Here is an 18,346-nt window from a genome sequence, read left to right as displayed (position 1 = left end):
TGTGATTCAGGCCTCCCGCTTCCTGGGCGAGGCTATCAACCATGAGGCTATCACACAAAAGACCTACAGCATCTCACTGTGCATCTTGGCTGGATATAAGTCCCCAGGAGATTTAGGCGTTTATCCACCTGCTTCTGAGTGCCAACAAAGAGACAGGAGCTAATTCCCAGCTATTCACATCTGGGGGAGTTCTGGGCACATGCACAAAGCGCTCGGTAGTTTTCTGGAAGACATTTTCTGATGTATGCCATGTTTCAACAATATAAAAGCAGTAAAATCCTGTAATTATTCCTGCTCTCTGCTGAAACGCAAAAAATCAAGTTTCTTAAAGCTGGACCAGTTCTTTGATCTAGTTCATGACATCACCTGGCAAACGATTGTGCAAACACACCTTAAAGGAGAGAATGAGGCAGTGCTGTGAATCTAAACAGTGTTTCAATTAAACATTTAATCTCTTGAAAGCATAACATCATGCCTAAAATCCACCCAAATCCTTCTTTGGATCTGACACCCTTGTCTTACGATTACTAATCATACCTACTACATTTTGCATTACTGTGAAATCATTTATAAGTCAGCTCTTACCATGAAATCCAGTACTACGGAGAGATGATCACAATAATGAAAATCTACATGCAAACCAAACAAATCCTGCCTCTTTCTCAGGAAGTCGGCCTTCAGTGTAGCGTGCCCCACAGCTGAACTTTTTTGTTGCATTTCTTCAGGGAATCCTTTTAAGACATGAGCCTGACGGTATGATCTGATGAGAAATTATGCCTGTTTGTGACTGTGTTGGGGCAGCAATGAAAAAAAAAAAACCCACGCTTTTTGTTAGCTCTCTTGAGTCTCTATTAACCGTAACATACAGAATGCCTCCAGCTTCTGAGATGGCTGTTAAAAAAGACAGGTTGTTTTTGTGACAGCCAGCTGTTGTGACAATATTCTGTGAAAGCAATCCTAGCTGGCTAGGAGTTTGGTGTGAATATTTTCTGTTTAATGCAGTGTCCCATCTTTTTTATTTGGGGCTTACATATAAAAAGTATCGAGTGCTGTGCCTGTCAGGCAAGTCTGGAGACTTCTGGAAAATTACAGATCTCTCTCCAGATGGCGTTGTAGAAATGTAAGCAAGTCTGCTTGTGGAGAGCTGCCGGACCTGAGGGGACAGTTTCTTGTAGCACAATGTAACTTTGTTACTGGTGCTGTAACCTGGAGCCGTTTCTTGCTCTAGTGCTGGGTGGGGCTGTAAGGGTCTGTACAGGAATAAGGAATGCTCTGTGCCAATCCAAATCTTGATTAAAAACTGAACGTTAATTTTTACCTAGTTCAGGCTTCTCACATGCTCAAATATGGAAGCTGACTTATTGTATTTATAAATCCACTGTCACATCTGTCACTAACTGAATTAACTACATAAACAACTGTTGTCATAATTCATTTTAGTAACTACAGCTCACCTATTTTATTTAGTCAGGATTATCTGGACTGTAGCATTAGCATTTCACAGCTTGCTTTGAGGCAGAGGCAAACCACCCAAGAGGCTGTGTGCAGCTGGCCACGTTGGACTTTGCTCCTTTTTCTAATTTTTCAATTCATGTGGCTATGACTAGTACTGCTCACGAGGCGTGGGCTGGGAAGAACTGATCCAGCCACTTACCGAAATTCTCCACCGACTGGCTGGCCCCATTGTGAGGATCAAGTCAGAAGGTTTGCTTTAATATGTGCCATTACATATACAATAATATCCCGATGTGACGTCCTTGTCCCGCACCGTTTGCATCGCACCCGGGGGACTCCCCCGCCTGCGCCGCCCGCCACGCGCCCCGCCGTGCCACGAGGGAGCGCGCGTGCCGCGCCCGCCGCCAGGGGGCGCCGCGCTCCCGTACCCGCCGCCAGGGGGCGCCGCGCCGCGCCCGGCCGCGCCTCCGCCTGCAGCCCGGTGCAACCCCCCGAGCGAGGATGCTCCCGGACGGGAGGATCAAAACGCTGCGCTCTACTTTACAAGCTCCCGACTTTTCTTCGACCTAGTGACAGACCAGTCCCTCTCCGAACCCGTGGTCGAAATTTTCCCTTTTGTCACCCAGCGCTTTGGAAAACTACAAACGCGAACTTTAAATGCTGTCTCCGTCCAAGCGATCCAGCTATGAAATTAACTGCGACTTTTACGTCGGCCAACGCGCCCCGGCAGGCGGCGAGCCGCGCAGGGAGGCAGGCGAGGCCGGCAGCCCCTTCCACCCCACGCAGACGGGGGGCTGCCCGGCAGGAACACCCCCCCATCCCAGCGCCGCCATCGCGGCGGGCTGGGGGAGCTGCCCCCCGGGCGGGCGGAGCGGTGCCCACCCGCCCAAGGCTCCCGCCCTCCTGCCGGCGTCTCTCCCCGCGGCCCGCCAGCCCCGCCGCTTGCCAGCACCTCCCGTGAGGGCGAGCGGGCGGGCCCGGCGGCGTCGCGGCGCTCAGCGCGCAGGCGCAGCCCGCGGCGCCTGCGCAGTGCTGCGCGCCACGGCGGAGCAGGGGCGGGGCGGGGCGGCGGGGCCCGCCCCCTGGCGCCCGCCGGGCCGCGCTCGCCGCTGTCCCCGCCCGCCTCCGCCTCCAGCTCCGCCTGGGCGCTGGGAGCGGCGGCCGCGGCGGGCAACTTCCCCTCAAGTCTGTCTGGCGGCGGGGGCACTATGCGACCCGGTTGAGCGCGGCCCGAGAGGGGCGGGCGGGCGGGGCGAGGCGAGGACAGGCGGCGCCAGCAGCAGCCGCAGCAGCAGCCGCCGCTGCCGTAGCCAGAGTCGCCCGGCAGTCGCCCGCCTCAGCCCGCTGCCCTCCCCGGCCGGGGCAGCAGCCGCCGCGGCCGTCCCATGTCCCGCAAGGCCAGCGACAATGTGGAGTACACGCTGCGGAGCCTGAGCAACCTGATGGGCGAGAAGCGGCGGCGGCAGGCGGACGGGTCCGCCGGCTCGGGCGCGGCGGCGGCGGGCGAGCGGAGCCTCATCGCCGCCGAGTCGTGCTCCAGCCTCAACAGCGCGGCGTCGGGCGGCGAGCTGGAGCGGGCGGCGCGGCGGCAGTTCCAGCAGGACGAGACCCCTGGCTTCGTCTACGTGGTGTCGGTCTTCTCCGCCCTGGGGGGCTTCCTCTTCGGCTACGACACCGGCGTGGTGTCGGGGGCCCTGCTCCTCCTCAAGAGGGAGCTCAACCTGGACGCGCTCTGGCAGGAGCTGCTCGTCTCCGGCACGGTGGGCGCCGCCGCCCTCTCCGCCCTGGCCGGCGGCGTCCTCAACGGGCTGTGCGGCCGGCGGCCCTGCATCCTGCTGGCCAGCGGCCTCTTCACGGCGGGGGCCGGCGTGCTGGCCGCCGCCCGCGACAAGGAGACGCTGCTGGCGGGACGCGTGGTGGTGGGGCTGGGCATCGGTGAGTGCCGCCCGCCCCGACGGGCTCCCCTCCCGGCCGCTGCGGCGCGACCGCGTGTCCCCCCCAGCCCCCCCGCCCAGCCCGAGTCCGGCTTCCCGGGGGGACCCCCGCTCTTGCCCCGGCGGGGGAGACGCTCCCCTGGGAGGCAGGTTTCCCCGAGCCTAAAAATCGCCCGTCCACAGCACGTTTATGTAAGGCAGCCCGCGAACAAAAGGGTTCGAAGTGCTCGGCTGCTGGCGGGGGAAATGCGTAAGTGAGCTGAGGTCAGGAGAGGGGTCTGCTGGCCGTCGCGGCGGGGTGTGGAAAAGGGGAGAGTGTGTGCCTGCCCTCCTCGTTTTTACTTACAGGTGGTGTAGTCCTAGCCCGTGCTGGGGAGAGCTGTCAGCGTTCTGTACGAGGAGAACGGTCTCGCATCCCTTCTGCCAGTTTATCTTTAGGGTGCTCTGTCAGTGTCCACAGCTCACACCGTGAGCTTTGCATTTGACGAGGTTCTGGGTAGTCAGGGGAGAGAGGGAGGTCATGTCTGTCTTTCTGAACTGTAAATACCTCCGCACGGCTTTGCTTTTAATTGGGCACTAAAGGAGTGTTTTTGGGACAAAATGAGGTAGTAATCTTTGCAAACTGAACACGAATTGCTGCTCTTGGGCTGCCGCCTTATATGCATTGCATAACTTGCAAGCAGTAGGCTCTGGTAAAACTTTATAGTTGTTCCAAAGAACTTGAAATGATGAGGAGTGTTCCCCTGTAACCTTTTGAGACTGTTTTATGCCGACTATATCCTAAATATCCCCAGAATTTTCATTGCTCTTCAGCTGCCATCCTGTCAGGCAGTAATTTGAATTACACTCATCACCCAAGATGGGCTGTATGAGATTATTCAGAGTCCTTGGACTATAGTGTGTATAAAGAAACCCCAAAAAATCAGAAGAGGGAAGTAAATCTTTTACTGTGATACTGCAGCCCTTGCTATCTAAAAGCATGAGGAGAAATTGAGGATTAGACTTGTTTTCCTTTTCATAGCAAAGTTCTGTTTCTTAGCCATTGAATAATTTTTTGAATTCTCTGGCTTCTTATAGACACACTTGCTGTGATGCAATTTGTGGTCTTACTAAGGAAAAAAAGTTAGTGAGTCATAATAAGGGCTGTCAGAAATAAAATTGACTCTATCCTTGAGAAGGCTCATGCTGATTTCCCTGTACAGTAAGGGGCATCTTCAGGGTGAAGTTTTCCTACCTGAAGTTGGGTGGTTGTTTTTTATTTTTAAATGTTACCTCTGCATTTTTTTAAAATCAAGACTTCAGACTGTAGAATGTTGGTAACATTTGTTACAATGTTCAGGAGACAAGAAACCTAAATTTGACTGTGAGGTGGCAGAACATGTATTTTGATGGCAATATGTAGTACATATGTTTAGTGGTAGATACTAAAAATATCAAATTTGACGTCTTTTTGTGTTTGGAAAGCTTCTCATGTTCTTTGTGGACCGTAGCTGGTTACATTGACAACTTCAGGGGGAAGAGAGAAGAAAAGATGGTGTGCTTGATTCTTGTGTATGTGTGTCTTGTAGAGAGATACATAGGCACGTTGGAGTTGTCTTACAGTGGTGCAAATAAGTGACATTGATATTGTCGGAGGGATGTGAGACTCGGGGCTTAAAAATGGAAATTGGGAGCGAGGGATTGTTCTTTCATACAGCTGTAGATCTCGTGTGGTCTGGGGAGAGGGATCTCTCTTTGGCCTGTTTCCACCTTGGGGACAGAGATGGTGGTTCTGCTGGGGCTCTGGAGAGCTGAAGTAAGGACTGAGAAATGTTCTGAGAATTTGGAGCACAGAGACACGAACTTATATTTTTAAAAATACGGTATTTCCTCCATTTTATTAAAGGTTGCTCTTCTTTATGTGATGGAGTTTATGACCAGAAACAAAGCATTACCTTAAATTGCTGTGACTGAAGCATCACAAGAGACTCCAAGAATCACAGAGTCCAATCCTAACAAGGTTTATTTTACAAAAGAAAAAAATGTTCTGGTTCAAAACTGTTCTCATACAGCAAACTGCAACAGTCTTTCCATTAAATCCCCCACCAGAGGGAGCCTGGATAATTTCATGAAGGCATTAGAAATTGGTGGAACTTTTAACCAGTTTATTCCCTTTCTTCTCCTGGAGCCCTCTGACTACCATTTTACTGCCCACAGTGAGCCAAGAACTTGCTAGTGTGGGTGTAAGGAGGTCACTCGGTAACGTGACGCTTCAGTGACAGTGCGAACTGCTGAAATGTAAGGGCGTGATGGTGTAGTGTTATGAAATGCTTTCCTACATGCAAACCAGTAAAAACTTCTTAACTCTGTATAATTTTGTACGTTTTTGAGGTCTCTGTAGCTCTCTGCCAACTGCACATCAAGGGATCTACTCCAGAAATATCTGTTTGCTTGCATTTAATAAATGAGTTACTGTGTTACGGGCAGTACTGTGGTGCTGTAAGACTAGATGCAGTGATAGTTACCTATGGGACTTCGTTCTGCCCTCGCTGGTACAGGGCGGGTCTGTGTTGTGTCCGTGTAAGAATATGGCCATTTTTCTTGTGACTGTGATTTATAAAGGGCTACAGTTAAATTTTCAAGGATGAAAAGCACAGGATCTATGCTGAAATGAGGAACATCTCTCACTTGTCTGTCTTGTGTGTTTCTTACCATTTTCCATAGAGCTGTTTTGAGACAGAAAAACTCTCCTTTTCTGCCCAGCAATTACAGGAGATGTTTCTGGAAAATAAAGACCTTCTCTCAAGGACAAGCCAAGTCCTCTTACTGCAAATGTGGAATAGATTTTTATGGCTGGAAACAGTTATGTTCCCCTTCCCCCCCGCAGTGTAAATACAAAATACAGGGAATGCAAAAAAAGAAAACTATGTTCAGCATGAGCTTAGAATATGCTTAGATCTCTTCAGATCTGAATTTCTAAATACATAGTTCATGACAACTTCAGGCAAAATGGATTAAAAACAAGGCTATGGGCATCATCCCCCCCCCCCCCCCCCGCCGCCCTGTTCCTGAGCATTGCTGGTGTCTCTGACTCTTTAGGAATTTGGCTGAGCCTGAGCATCAGGAATGCGACATTTGGATGGATATTCATTACAGCAAATGTGGGCAAAATTCAGAGATCAGGAAATTGGATTGCATGTGCTTGGTAGTGCTTTTTATAGGCTTAGCTAGGAAAGATGTCATTGGTACAAAGCGTATTTGGACCTTTTGCATCTGATAATGCTAAAGGCCTTAGCCTGATGCTGAAGTGTAACCAACCACACTTGGTATGGGATTGAGGGTCGACATAGGTTTGTGTTGGCTCCTGTGGTTTGCATGCTTGGCAGGAAAGCTGGGTTCGTCCTACCGAAGTCTGAGGACAGGCTGTAACTGAAACACCAAAAGTTAGAGCTGGATGTAGCCATAGGTGAGAGCTAATTCTGAAAACTGGCTGCCATGAAAAGGGGGGTGGAGAGTGAGTAAACACTGGGTCTAAAAGTAATAAAGACTAGAAAGGATAATAATAAATAGCTATGTTTGCAAAGTCACTTCTTTCTTAGACTGTAATCACTCCAGTGTCCTACTTTTACAATCACTTTGTTGTCTGAACCCATTGGCCAGATGTGTTTCAATGGCTTGCAATTCTGCAGTGGAAGCAGTTTATCCCATCATCTGAGGATGCTGAAGGTTTTAAGCCTGCAGCTGATGTACATGGGTGTTGGCATGGTGTTTCAGGTAGTGTGCTGTTCACATCACTTTTTCAAGAACATTTATGTACCAGCTGTGGAAGAAAAGCTGTTCAAGCTATGCAGAGTTCAGAAGTGACAGAATTAAGCTTCCTTGTGCAGAGTTGATCTCTATCTTAACACACAATCATTAGCTGGATGATTAGATTCTCCTGTCTTGTTCGGCATGCAGAATAGATGGTGCTCAATTAATGATCAGCTCTTTAGCATTTTTTTTTTCTTCCTCAATGTGTGGCTTAGGTGTTACTTAATGCACACACTACCCAGGCCCTTGTGAAAGCAGAGTTACTTCTTAGGACTACGGTGTGTGCGTGCACTCTGTTACTAGGTCTGCAATGCAATGGAGACATGACTGGTTAGGTGCCTTGTCTTCTCTCTGACCCCTGTCTTTGCTGGTACGTGCTGTATCTTCACAATGTGAACCTACTGCTCAGTGCTTGCTTTGTACTCAAAATGTCTGTAGTATTTTTATTTTTTTGAAAGGCTCTATTTGAATGTGACATATGTAGTGTTCCTGGTAGCATCTTTTTACTGCATATGTAGGTCATTTTCTGAGCAGAGGAAACAAGATTGTACACGGAATTAGGCAGGAGTGAAAAGCACTGGCATATGGTTCAGGGCTCCCCTGGTGGGACTGGCTTCTACTGACAGTAAGGTCCAGTAGCAAATAACAAAAATAACCAAATTTAACCAGAGGACTTGCATAATGTAGCACCAGGTCTTTAATATCTTTATAGTGGCTAAGTAAAGGTCCACCATATCAGCTGGAATACCGTGTATACTCTGCAAATGTTGGAAAATAACTGGTATGACCTGTTGCCTATTAAAGATGAGGCTATGTGTGCTGGGTTTTGTGGTTTTTTTTTTTGTTTGTTTGTTTTTATTTAGTGTACTACTGAGCTTTTTCAGGTGCTGTGTATTTTTATCTTGGAAAAAATTATAGATTAATCTCTTCCTTCCCCTGCCCCCGCAACTCCCTGTCTGGAGACCTGGACTGGGAGCCCAGAGAGTTGTAAAGATTCTGTGGTCCCCTTGGGTTAAATTCAGGTGAAACAACACCAAACGACTGGTTAAAATGTTTTACTTGTGGTAGAAACGGCTTAAACTTGGAAAAGGATAATAAGCAATGTAGTCTCTTTATAAATCTATAAGAAATAAAAGAAAGGAAAGAAAAGAAAAAGAGAGAAATAGAGTCAAAGCAATCCAGATCACCACCCAAGGATCCAGTGTTGTCTCAGGTCTGGTGGTGGTGGGTGCACACACAGCAAAGTCTTCTGTTGCCTTTTAAGTTCATCTTACCAGCTGCTTAGCATACTAGACAAAGAGAGGCAAGTATTACACGAACTCATTTCCATGAGAGATGGGAGCATGGGTTCTGTGCTTGTATTGAGGGGGAATGGGGTACATTAACCCCTTTGTCCAATTGAGTCGATGGTGGTCGGTGGTCACAATCTTTCCCTACCACTTTTACCTTTTCCTCAGTTTTTGTTTCTTTGGCAATTATCCAGTCATTAGCTCCATCTGGTGTCAGTGGTTCACCTCTCTTTTAGCTCTTGAGGCTATAGTCCTAAATTAAGGTGTAGGCATTAACCCAAACATATGGTTTTACTCAGTCTATGTCTCCTCCCTTCGAGGCTTATCTAAGGAATTTGGCTATACGACTGCAAGAGAGCAGAGCTGTGCACCCTTCCATACGCTCTGCACTTCCCTAGGCACATAATTCATTCCTTAGACTGATCACAAAGGACACAATTTGCCCTTGAGGTTTTCTGTGTCGATGAATGAGGCATCAATTCCTTCAGTTCCTTACACCCACCATGGGAAGCACTAAAGCTTCAGTCTGTTTTTATAAGTGAGTGTCCACCAGATTTTTTTTAAGGAGTTTATACCTTTAGTACATTTGGAGAGAAAAGTCATCCTCAGCCCCCAAATACTCTGTGCTGCTTCTGGCAGATGCTTGTAATTTTCAATCCAGAGATTCATAGGCTGTTTTTCCCTCCAGAGACAGTGGTTTGTTAGTATAAGCTTGGAGTAGGGATGGAAGGGAAGGGAGAGTGTTGTGGTCTGAGTCCAGAGGGCAGCTGAGCACCACACAGCAGCAGTCGTTCACTCACCTGTTCCCTGCCCTTCCTTGGGAAGGAGAAAATGAAGCAAAAGGCTCAGGAATAGAGATAAGGACAGAGAAGGGTGGCTCACTCATTGTGGTCATGGGCAAAAGACAAACTCGTTAGGGGAAGAAAAAAAGAACATCACTCTTAATTCAGACACTAACAACAACACAACAGACAGAATGGGACAGTGAGAAGCGTTATCACATCTTAAAAACACCTCCCCCCACCCTTCCCTTCTTCCCCTCTCAGTTTTGTTCCTGGTATCTCTACCTCCTCCCCACCAGTGAGGCAGGGGCAGGGGATGGGGGTGCAGTCAGTTCACCTCTTCTTCCTCCAAGGCGGGGGAAGCACTCCTCTGCATTCTTGCCCGTGATCCATGTGGCTCCCCTGTCACGGGAGACAGTCCTCCATGAACTTTCTCTGGTGTGAGTTCTTCCCGTGGGCTGCACCCGTTCCCATGCTGCTCTGGCATGGGTCACCCCTTTGTGTTTCAGTCCTCCCAGCACTGAACTACAACAGCAGGGGCTACTTCTTCCTTCAGAGACCTGGCCTCCTTCATGCACAGCTGCCTGCTCCAGTGTGGGGTCCTCCACAGGCTGCGGGTGGGCATCTGCTCCACTGGTGACCTCCATGGGTGGCCGGGGGGCAGCCTGCCCTCTCACCATGGCATACAGGGGGTGTCTGCTCTGGTGCACCTCCCCACCTTCCTTCCTCTTTCTTCCACCGACCTCAGTGCTTGCATAGGCGTCCTTCTCATAACTCCCCCTCAGAAGTCCCAAACCCCTCCCAGGTTCCCCTTTTTAAACATGTTATCACAGAGGTGTGGCCACCGTCATTAATTGGCTTGGCCTTGGCCAGAGGCGGGTCCAACTTGGAGCTGAGGGAGCTTCGAGAAGCTTCTCACAGGGGCCACTGCTATAACCCCCTCCCCTGCTACCAAAAACCCCACCACACAAATCCAGCACAAGAGACAAACAGCCACTTTGTTGGAATTGACTCTTGTACTGCCACTGTCCAGAAGTGCTCACCCAGGATCTGTAGCTACTGACATTACTGTGTGTGCTCAGGGTTGGATCGCTGCATGTTAAGAGCTTAATCTGTTCTTGTGCAAAAGCATCTGGGAGGATACATTTGCTTCTGTCTAGAGCTGTGGTCTTGTAGGGTACGAGGTGTACATTAAGATGAAAAACTATCTTTTGAAGTCCTCTAATTTTGTGTGCATTGGATAGAATACACAGTGCTATACTCAGTTCACTGTCATGTCAGCAAGCACTGACTCCAGTATTGTTTTGTCTGATGGTATAATACAAAAAGATCATCAATTTATACATAAATATTGCTACCTTTGGCAAATATTTAGTGACCATTTCACAATAAAGTATTAAGCACACAGGTATTTCTAAGAGAATTTTTTGACCTTTGATTCTTCTGGAAACTGTTTAAAGTTGTAGGGGTGGTGCTTCCTTTTTTTTTTTTTTTTTAATTTTGTTTTTGGCTTTTTGCTGTTGTTTTTGTTTAACCTAAAAACCCAAAAATTCTCATAGTTCATAAACTTTGAAATTGGTTTTCAGTCTCCAGGAATCTTGTAAAATAGTTTCCCATGTACTTGGTCAAACTGTTCTATCAAAACATAATTCCTGTTGTATTTTAAGTATTCTTGTTCATTTTGGAAAAAAATATAAGGCATCCAATTCATATGTGACCTAAAATTGAAACTTTTGTGATCCTTTTAATCCTTATAAAAAGGCAACTTGAGGGAAGCTTGCAGTGTTAAATACAAGTGTTCCCTTACTTATCTTGAAAAAACCATGTGGGCACCACAGGTGGTCTTATTTTCAAAATGCTTTATTTGCTACGGGAACAAGAGACCAGTGGCATCCACTTACCATGATGTTACAGATAGCAAATCATTCAGCTGGAACTCTTGGATTTGAGTGACTTGTTTGACTGAAGCCTATACCAGTCCCATCAGCAGAGGCACAAGGCAGGACATCTGAGGACAGTCCAAGCAGCAGAATCAAAGTGCTAGCTACTGTCTTCTGCTGTGTACTGTCAGGATATGCACCCAGTTTTTATTCTGAGCATGCTAGTATGGACTCTGCCAATTGTATCCTGAGAAGTAATGAGAAAAGTAAAACCACTGAAAGTAGATGCTGAAAAGGGAGTTTTTAAATTATCTTTTTTTCCTTATCTCATTATAAGTAGCCTTCAAGATGCAGCTGTATGCTCTTAAGTGGGTTTTTATAGAATATATAGTACTTTGAAATACATTAATTTATTTTAAAATGTATTATTTTAGGAATCTTATGGATTAATCCATGAACGTATGGTAAGCTCTTGGGTTGTAAATCCTACGGAAGTGCTGAAAATTGATGACTTCTACTTAAGATGGCTGGACTCAAACTAGATGACTGTGGCTGTGCTGCATGCTGGTACTATGTGGTTATAATGGGCATGATGGATGACTTTGCAGAATTGTTTTACAGGTCTTTGTTGGTGAAGAATTGAGTTTTTGTATCTGACCTGTACAATCAGCGTTGCTGGTGTGAAGCTTGGGAAAAGGCTGGGTCAGGTGGGACAGTCGTTGGAGTTGCTGAAAGTTTAAAACCAGCAACTGCTGAAAATCAGGGGAGCAGACTTTTCCCTTTGTGGTTTTTTTTTTTTTTTCCCCCAATGATTATGCCAGTAGCAAGAGAAGCAGTTATTAAATGTGTTGTAGAGATCTTGTGCAACACAGCTCTGGATGAGTGTGTAGTCATTTCACTACTTTAGCAAAACTATCTTTCTCTAGGTCTGATGATGCAACTTGAATGCAAACTCTTCTAAAATGTATTGTGCTTATGATAATTGAAGAAATTAAGCTTTATAAAACACTTTCCTGTTCTTTCCATTTCTCATCTTTCTATGATTTCTTGGATGTTTTAGACATGTGGCTTTATTCAAAACAAATGCCTGTTCTGAAGGTGAATTTTTCATAGGTCGTTTCTCATTTTGACTGTTTATACACTCAGTTACTGAAGTTCGGCTTCTTAGCTCAGGGAGTCTTCCTTAGCTCACAGAGGCTTCCTCTGCAAGTCCCTTACAGATGTACTGCCTGTGGATGAAACATCATGCCGTGACCTCGGAGCCCCCCACATGTGGATAGGCCATGGCATGCTTTCAGCCATGGTGTTAGCAAACGTGTTCCTGGCTCCTCCTTGGTTCAGTCTCTTATTTGGGTAACTAGCAAGGGTGCCTGCCTCTTCTGCAACTGGGCACAGACTTTCTTCTCATGTTCCTGCCCTTCAAGCAGCGAATCCTTGTTTGAAGTCCCACATGTGGCTTAGGGATTGCTCCTGGGTTGACTTTCCTGGGAGTTCAGCCATCTCTTCATGTGGCCATTGCGTTAGTGGGCTGACGCTGAAGCGGTTGTGTGGATTTAAAGAAAAAAAGAAAAACTACGTTGATTGATAGATGCAACTTTTTACCTTGGGCTTGTCTTTTAGTTGTGCCTCAGGGGTCTGCTCCCTCTTCTCCTAGAGATAGCATCTTCCAGTTGCATATATTCAGAAGCTGTCATCCCAGCTTCTCTACTTGAACTTTTCCAGTGGAATTCAGCAAGGGAGCAGCTCTCTGGAGGAGGTTTGCCCTCCATGACTAATCTGAAAGGCTTCTTGCCTTTCATTAGAGCTGATGTTTTCCAGAAACACCTGGCACTGACCTTGGGGCTCGTCCTTTGCTAGTGAGAATTTACATCAGTGAGCGTGTTCTACTTCTGTTCCTGAGTGATGAGGCAATTTCAAGGCAAAAAAATTTTCCAGGCAGTGTGGAAATCCCCGGCGATACCCAATGTTTTTAGCACATGGGCTGACAAGCATTCTGCAAGGCTGAATGGTTTTAAGGGAGAAGGGACGTTTCCAGGGGAGGCAGTTGCTTCACACCTCAAATCTAGAACTCTCTGGACCCTTTTCAACATTGTATTTGTTAAGGTCTGAGTTTTCACAGGTCTCATGCCAACTGGTAACATTAAGGAGCTCTCTAATCTAATCAACAGCCAGCCAAGCACATCCAGCTGTATGCTTGGTTCTTTCTGAGACAGTAACGAAGTGATTGTCGATCTCCAGATGATAGACACAGAAACAGAAGATGCTAGATATGTTGGAGGACCTGCTGTGTAAACAAAAACGTGTATCCAAAAGTAGACTCACCTGGCAATTGCCCATATTTTCATAGTCTAGAAAAATTAAATTGCTTTAGAAACCTATACTGTAAGTGGGAGCCTTAAGGCAAGAGTTTTCTAACCTTTTCCCAGAAGTGGGAGTTTCTGCAGGCTAACGTTTTCTGTCTTGGACAGAAACAAGGAGTAACAGCCCTTTCGTTTCCCTTTTCTTTTGGTCAGGACCCTCATGTGCATGGTTTTCTTCACTGTTGCTTCTCTTGCAAGCTTTCAGGGAAGCAAAACTGATAGCTGTGGTTTGAATTTGCCTGTAGACATAATCGCTTTAGGAAAAGAAGATTCCAGCAGCTGGAAGGAAGTATTAAGTATGTCTTTGCATTCAGCCTCAGCTCCTTTTCTGTTGTACTCTGCAAATCCAGTGGAATGCCTTCTAAGTTGGAAAGAGCAGAAGAGCCTGTGTGGTGTTACATGCATTGTACTGCTCATGCTATGGGGTGTATGGTCTTGTATATTGGGGACGTGTTCCAGTGAGCGTTCCTCTGAGAGAAATATCCACTGAAGTGATCACTGGCACATGCCAATGGAAGAAGGTCTTCCTGATTGCTTATAAGGTCTGATTTCTGATTGCTCATAAGAAATTCTGTCCTATTCTTTCAAATACTTGGTGTGTGCCAGAATGGCATAGAAACCCTATGAAACCTTGAACAATCGACCTTTCTTAATAACTTCTGATAGTTTTCCAGGTATATTTTTGTAGTTTTAGCATTCCTACTCTTGGTTCACCAGGTAAGACCTTTGAAGTTAGGCCTACTTGAAGGCACCAACAATTTGAAATTTAAATCCATCATGAACTGATTGCACCCCTAATGAATAGGCGGATGTAGGATTTTTGGGCTGGGTTTTTTTTTTGTTTGGTGTGTGTTGTTTGTTTGTTTGGGGTTTTTTTTACAACCTGTTGGTTGTTGCTGTCTGACTGTCATCTTTTCTTCATGCTCAGTCATAATAACATGAAGGTGACCTTAAGTGTCATTAAATGACTTCATGTTGTTCAGCCAGGTCTTGCTGTGGCATCTGTCCCACCTCAAAGGGCGAGAGAGGAGCAGAGCTGCAGGTATTCCTCTACCTTTTTCCTAGTGCAGTACCAGAGCAGAGCTGCTGTGCCCAGAGGACCAGGAAGGGAGAAGGAGCACTGGTGCCATCCTCTTCCCATGACCTGCGATGCAGTTCAGCCTCCAAAGCAAGACCAGACCAGCTGGTGGAAACAGGGAGCTCCTGTTCTCATCCCTCTTTTTTTCTTCCCCTAAATTACCATTGATTCTTGTCCAAAGTATGTAATACTACTATGATACTTGGTAGTTATCTGTGATTCTGTGGGTTTTTTAACCAATATTATGAAAGATTCAAACAATATGGCCCATTACTTTTTTACTGCTCTAATCCTGGAAGAACTGGCAGTGCTTAACCTGGAGAAAATACAGTTGTTGATTTACTGTCTCTTCAGGTGCACATTCAGAAATGGATAGGCAGTCAGGATTCAGTAATTTATTTAAGGAAGAGTTAGGTGATCCTGATGCTGAAGACAGCTATCTTATGAGTATGTTGCAATTTTCTCTTGTGCTGCTGAACTGGCAGTTGTAGCATAGGATTCACATTCTGCGATTCAACAACAAAAATTATCAGGGAATTACGGAAGGAAAAAAAAGCTGCTATCTTAAAAGTGCCCAGAGAAAATTGGAAGCAAAAGCTGTGTATTGAAGCTAACAAATATACTTAAATTACTTATTCCTGAGCTTTTTATAGGAAATATGGTAGATAACTAAATATATTGATGAAAGCTATGACAATGAGGCTGGAGCAACTTCAGAAATCTAGACAGATGACTGAAGCACAGAGCCCACATGAGGTGCTGGAGGCAGGGAATGTTTTTGCTGCCTGTTTGAACATCTCACTGGAGTACGGTTGGGAACAGGGGGAGTTGGGAGCCTAAGTTCTAGTATAATTGATGGAGGATGGTATATCAGGATCCCAAAGTCAGGTGCCTCAAGGCAGAGCTAGTACTCCTTTGGAATCTATTTGTCCAGTGTTTGATAGCAGGAGAGAGACACTGCTGGTTATGGTATTTTTTGTGTGATTAAGGTTCACTTCAGTGTGCTATATTTGTTATTCCTAACTGTATTAGGATTTACTCTGCCTAACTGTTATTTTGAACTTAATTATCTGTTTGTAGCTGCACACCTAGGAAGTTTTGTTTAATCTGTGAGGTTAAGGAGATAAAATCAAAGGGACTCGCCACTGAGTATTTACTCTCTTGATTTGGTTGGTTGATTCTTTTTTAGGGTTGTTGGTTGGAGCTATGATGGATCCTGGGGAGAGTCTAACATCTGAGAAAGGCAGTGTGGTAACAGATGAACTAGAGCACAGCGAGCATGGAGGAAGTACTGGTTAAGACCAAAGCTGTGTGTACTTTAAGCATGCACTTCAGCAAATGTTTGCATATAAGTGACCTTTTCTGTTTGTTCACAGGTCCTTGATTATTGGGCTGTTGAGGTCAGTAGTAGCTATGTCAGCACAGGAATGGGGAATCTGCCTGAGGGGAAAAGGTAAGTCTGGTTTTATTCACTATGGAGTTCAGCAGCTAAGTGTTTTGCCTCGTAGATCCCAGCTCCTGCATTATTCATAGGCGCTGCTGACCTCACCAGTCCAATTCACACTGGAACGTCTTGGTACAAATGGAAAGCCAGAGCCACCCAGGCAGCTTCAGGATCTTGAAGAAAGGGGTGGAAAAGACTAAATGTTGTACATAGGCATTTATGATGTTTTAGCCCAGGAATTTAATCACTGTGGTAATAGTTTGAGCTGAATACTGGGGTCTGGTTTTGTGCTGTATGTTGTTCTTGGGTAGGAGGAGAAATAAGGCACAGAATGTAGATCCTTTCTCTTGTAATGATTGACTGGCATGTTCTGGGAAAAAAATCGTTGGTGCATATAGTGGAAATCTGGGCACACGTTGAGTAGAGCATTACACAAATAATGTCAACTTCTCTTTTAGTGAGTGGGAATGTGTTTTACTAAATTCTTTAAAAGCTTGGACAAGAAGGTACTATTTGTCTTAAAATCTAACTTTAGGGCAGGGCATAATAGTTGTCTACACCTGTATGGTCTAGGTGATTACCTCTGTGCATCTTACCGTCCTGCAAGTTTAGGGCTTCCAGTATGGCTTCTCCTGACCCCAGTCTGCAGTTTTGCTAGCTAAGGTAAACAAAATATGATCATGTTCAACAGTGTATGTGCTTCAGAAAAAGATGTAGTTTCAACGCATAATATTTAGGTCAAGCTCTGTTGTTATTTTGCTTTCTTTTGCATCTGCTGATGGTGACTTTAAAGTAAGAAAAGATGCAGCTTGTGTTTTGGCTTTGATTCTGCCTATCCTCACCTATTTCTGTATCTTCCGTCCCTGGAGTCAAAAGCTGTCTGTTATATCAGTCTGCAGGGCCTCTCCCTGATTCAAAGTTAATTGCTTTGCCTGACACCCAAGTACTATCTGGGCGATTAATCATTATCCTCTTAGATGTGGAGTGCTCCCTTGCACAGAAGGAAACAGTGCTCTGGGCTTATAAACGCAGCAGTGCAGAGAAGGTTTTTCCTCATAGCTCAAGACCAACAGGCCTGCCTCCTCTGTAATACCGATTGTATCTTTAGCAAGATCTGAGCCACCTGTTCAGAATATTTATGTTTAGTCTATTCAGAAGTTAATTCTCAGTAAATCACCCTGTAGTGGTGAAACTTTTGAGGGATTGTGTGTGTTTTCTGGTTTTCCCTACCTAGAATCTTAACTCATTTCTGGCTGGCTTAATAGAGCCTCTGCTCGTGGTCATACACTCCCTTGTAGCTTTCATCCGTGAGTATGGATTTGTGTGTGTGTGACTGTTACAGACAGGTTGCCGAGGCATAAATCGCTATGGCTGTGTGCTGGTTGGATGAGGGCAAGCCTGGCCTGCCTGTTAGCCTGCTGTCTCAAGCTTTTGCATTAATTCAGCTTTTCTTGCTAGAGACTCTTTCCAGGATCCTTGAAGTGAAACTCTGCATGACGGGTGTGATGGGGACTTCTTATGGACCACTCTGTTACAGTCAAACTATTCAGTTTTTCACTTTGTCTAGCTGCAATGGCTTCTTATTTTCCAATTTCCCTTATGAAGGAGCTTCCTTTGGACTGGGATATAGGGAAACCACACTCCTTGCACTGGTGTAAAGAAGAGGGAATTGGAAGTGTGAATGCTAAAGTAGCACTAGTTGAACCTCAGTAACTCATCTGCCTCACTTGTCTTTCCTGGCCCATATTGGTGAGAACGAATGTCTGATCCAGGCCTCCTAGACATTTATGTTGGGAAGTAGGAATCCAGACATCCGGAGAACTCTGTGTGCGTGCATGCGCAGGAAGAATTGAGTAATGAAATAAAATCATATTAGTGGATATTTTAATTAGGAGTTGTTTGTATTTCTGTGGTGAGAAAAAATGTGATTGAGGGTGGCTATGCAAGAGGATGCCATTAACCAATTGTGCAGATTTTCAGGATTAGTGTGTTGGGAACAGATTCCTCTGCTGTGCTCTGAAAGATAGGAGAAGGTATGAAGAACTGCTTTGGGGTATGGAGCTGTTCTTTCTGCTTCTTTAATTTTTTTTTAATCAAGTGGGAATATATAGTTCTTCACTCAATTCTTTCTTCTTCATTAACTTTTTATCAAGTAGGGATGTATGTTTCTTGGCTTAGATAATGTGGACTTGTATAGTCTAACACCCGCACAGGGTAACTAGTTTTCTTTGCTGTGGCAGTGAGCAAGAGAGAGAACTTTGAGGCTTGAGTTGGCACTCTCACCAGTTTTAAGCCAGTGTGATTCCACTGTCATTAGAGCAACGTTAATTTATTT

The 18,346-nt window shown here is 45.9% G+C and overlaps 1 protein-coding gene across 2 annotated transcripts in view; it reads left to right on the top strand.

Annotated features, from left to right (window-relative positions):
- Positions 1-2,612: 2,612 nt before the first annotated feature.
- The window catches only part of SLC2A13 (solute carrier family 2 member 13), a 166,703-nt gene continuing 150,969 nt past the window's right edge, over positions 2,613-18,346 (top strand). For both annotated transcript variants that reach the window (XM_074827760.1, XM_074827762.1), the window contains exon 1: positions 2,613-3,390. In XM_074827760.1, the coding sequence (XP_074683861.1) occupies positions 2,841-3,390 (550 nt within the window). In that variant the 5' untranslated portion in view covers positions 2,613-2,840. The remainder of the gene's footprint in view (positions 3,391-18,346) is intronic.

Source organism: Strix aluco, chromosome 5 (assembly GCF_031877795.1).
Source record: "Strix aluco isolate bStrAlu1 chromosome 5, bStrAlu1.hap1, whole genome shotgun sequence".
Classification (NCBI taxonomy): Eukaryota; Metazoa; Chordata; class Aves; order Strigiformes; family Strigidae; genus Strix; species Strix aluco.
This window is presented reverse-complemented; position numbering and strand designations above follow the sequence as displayed.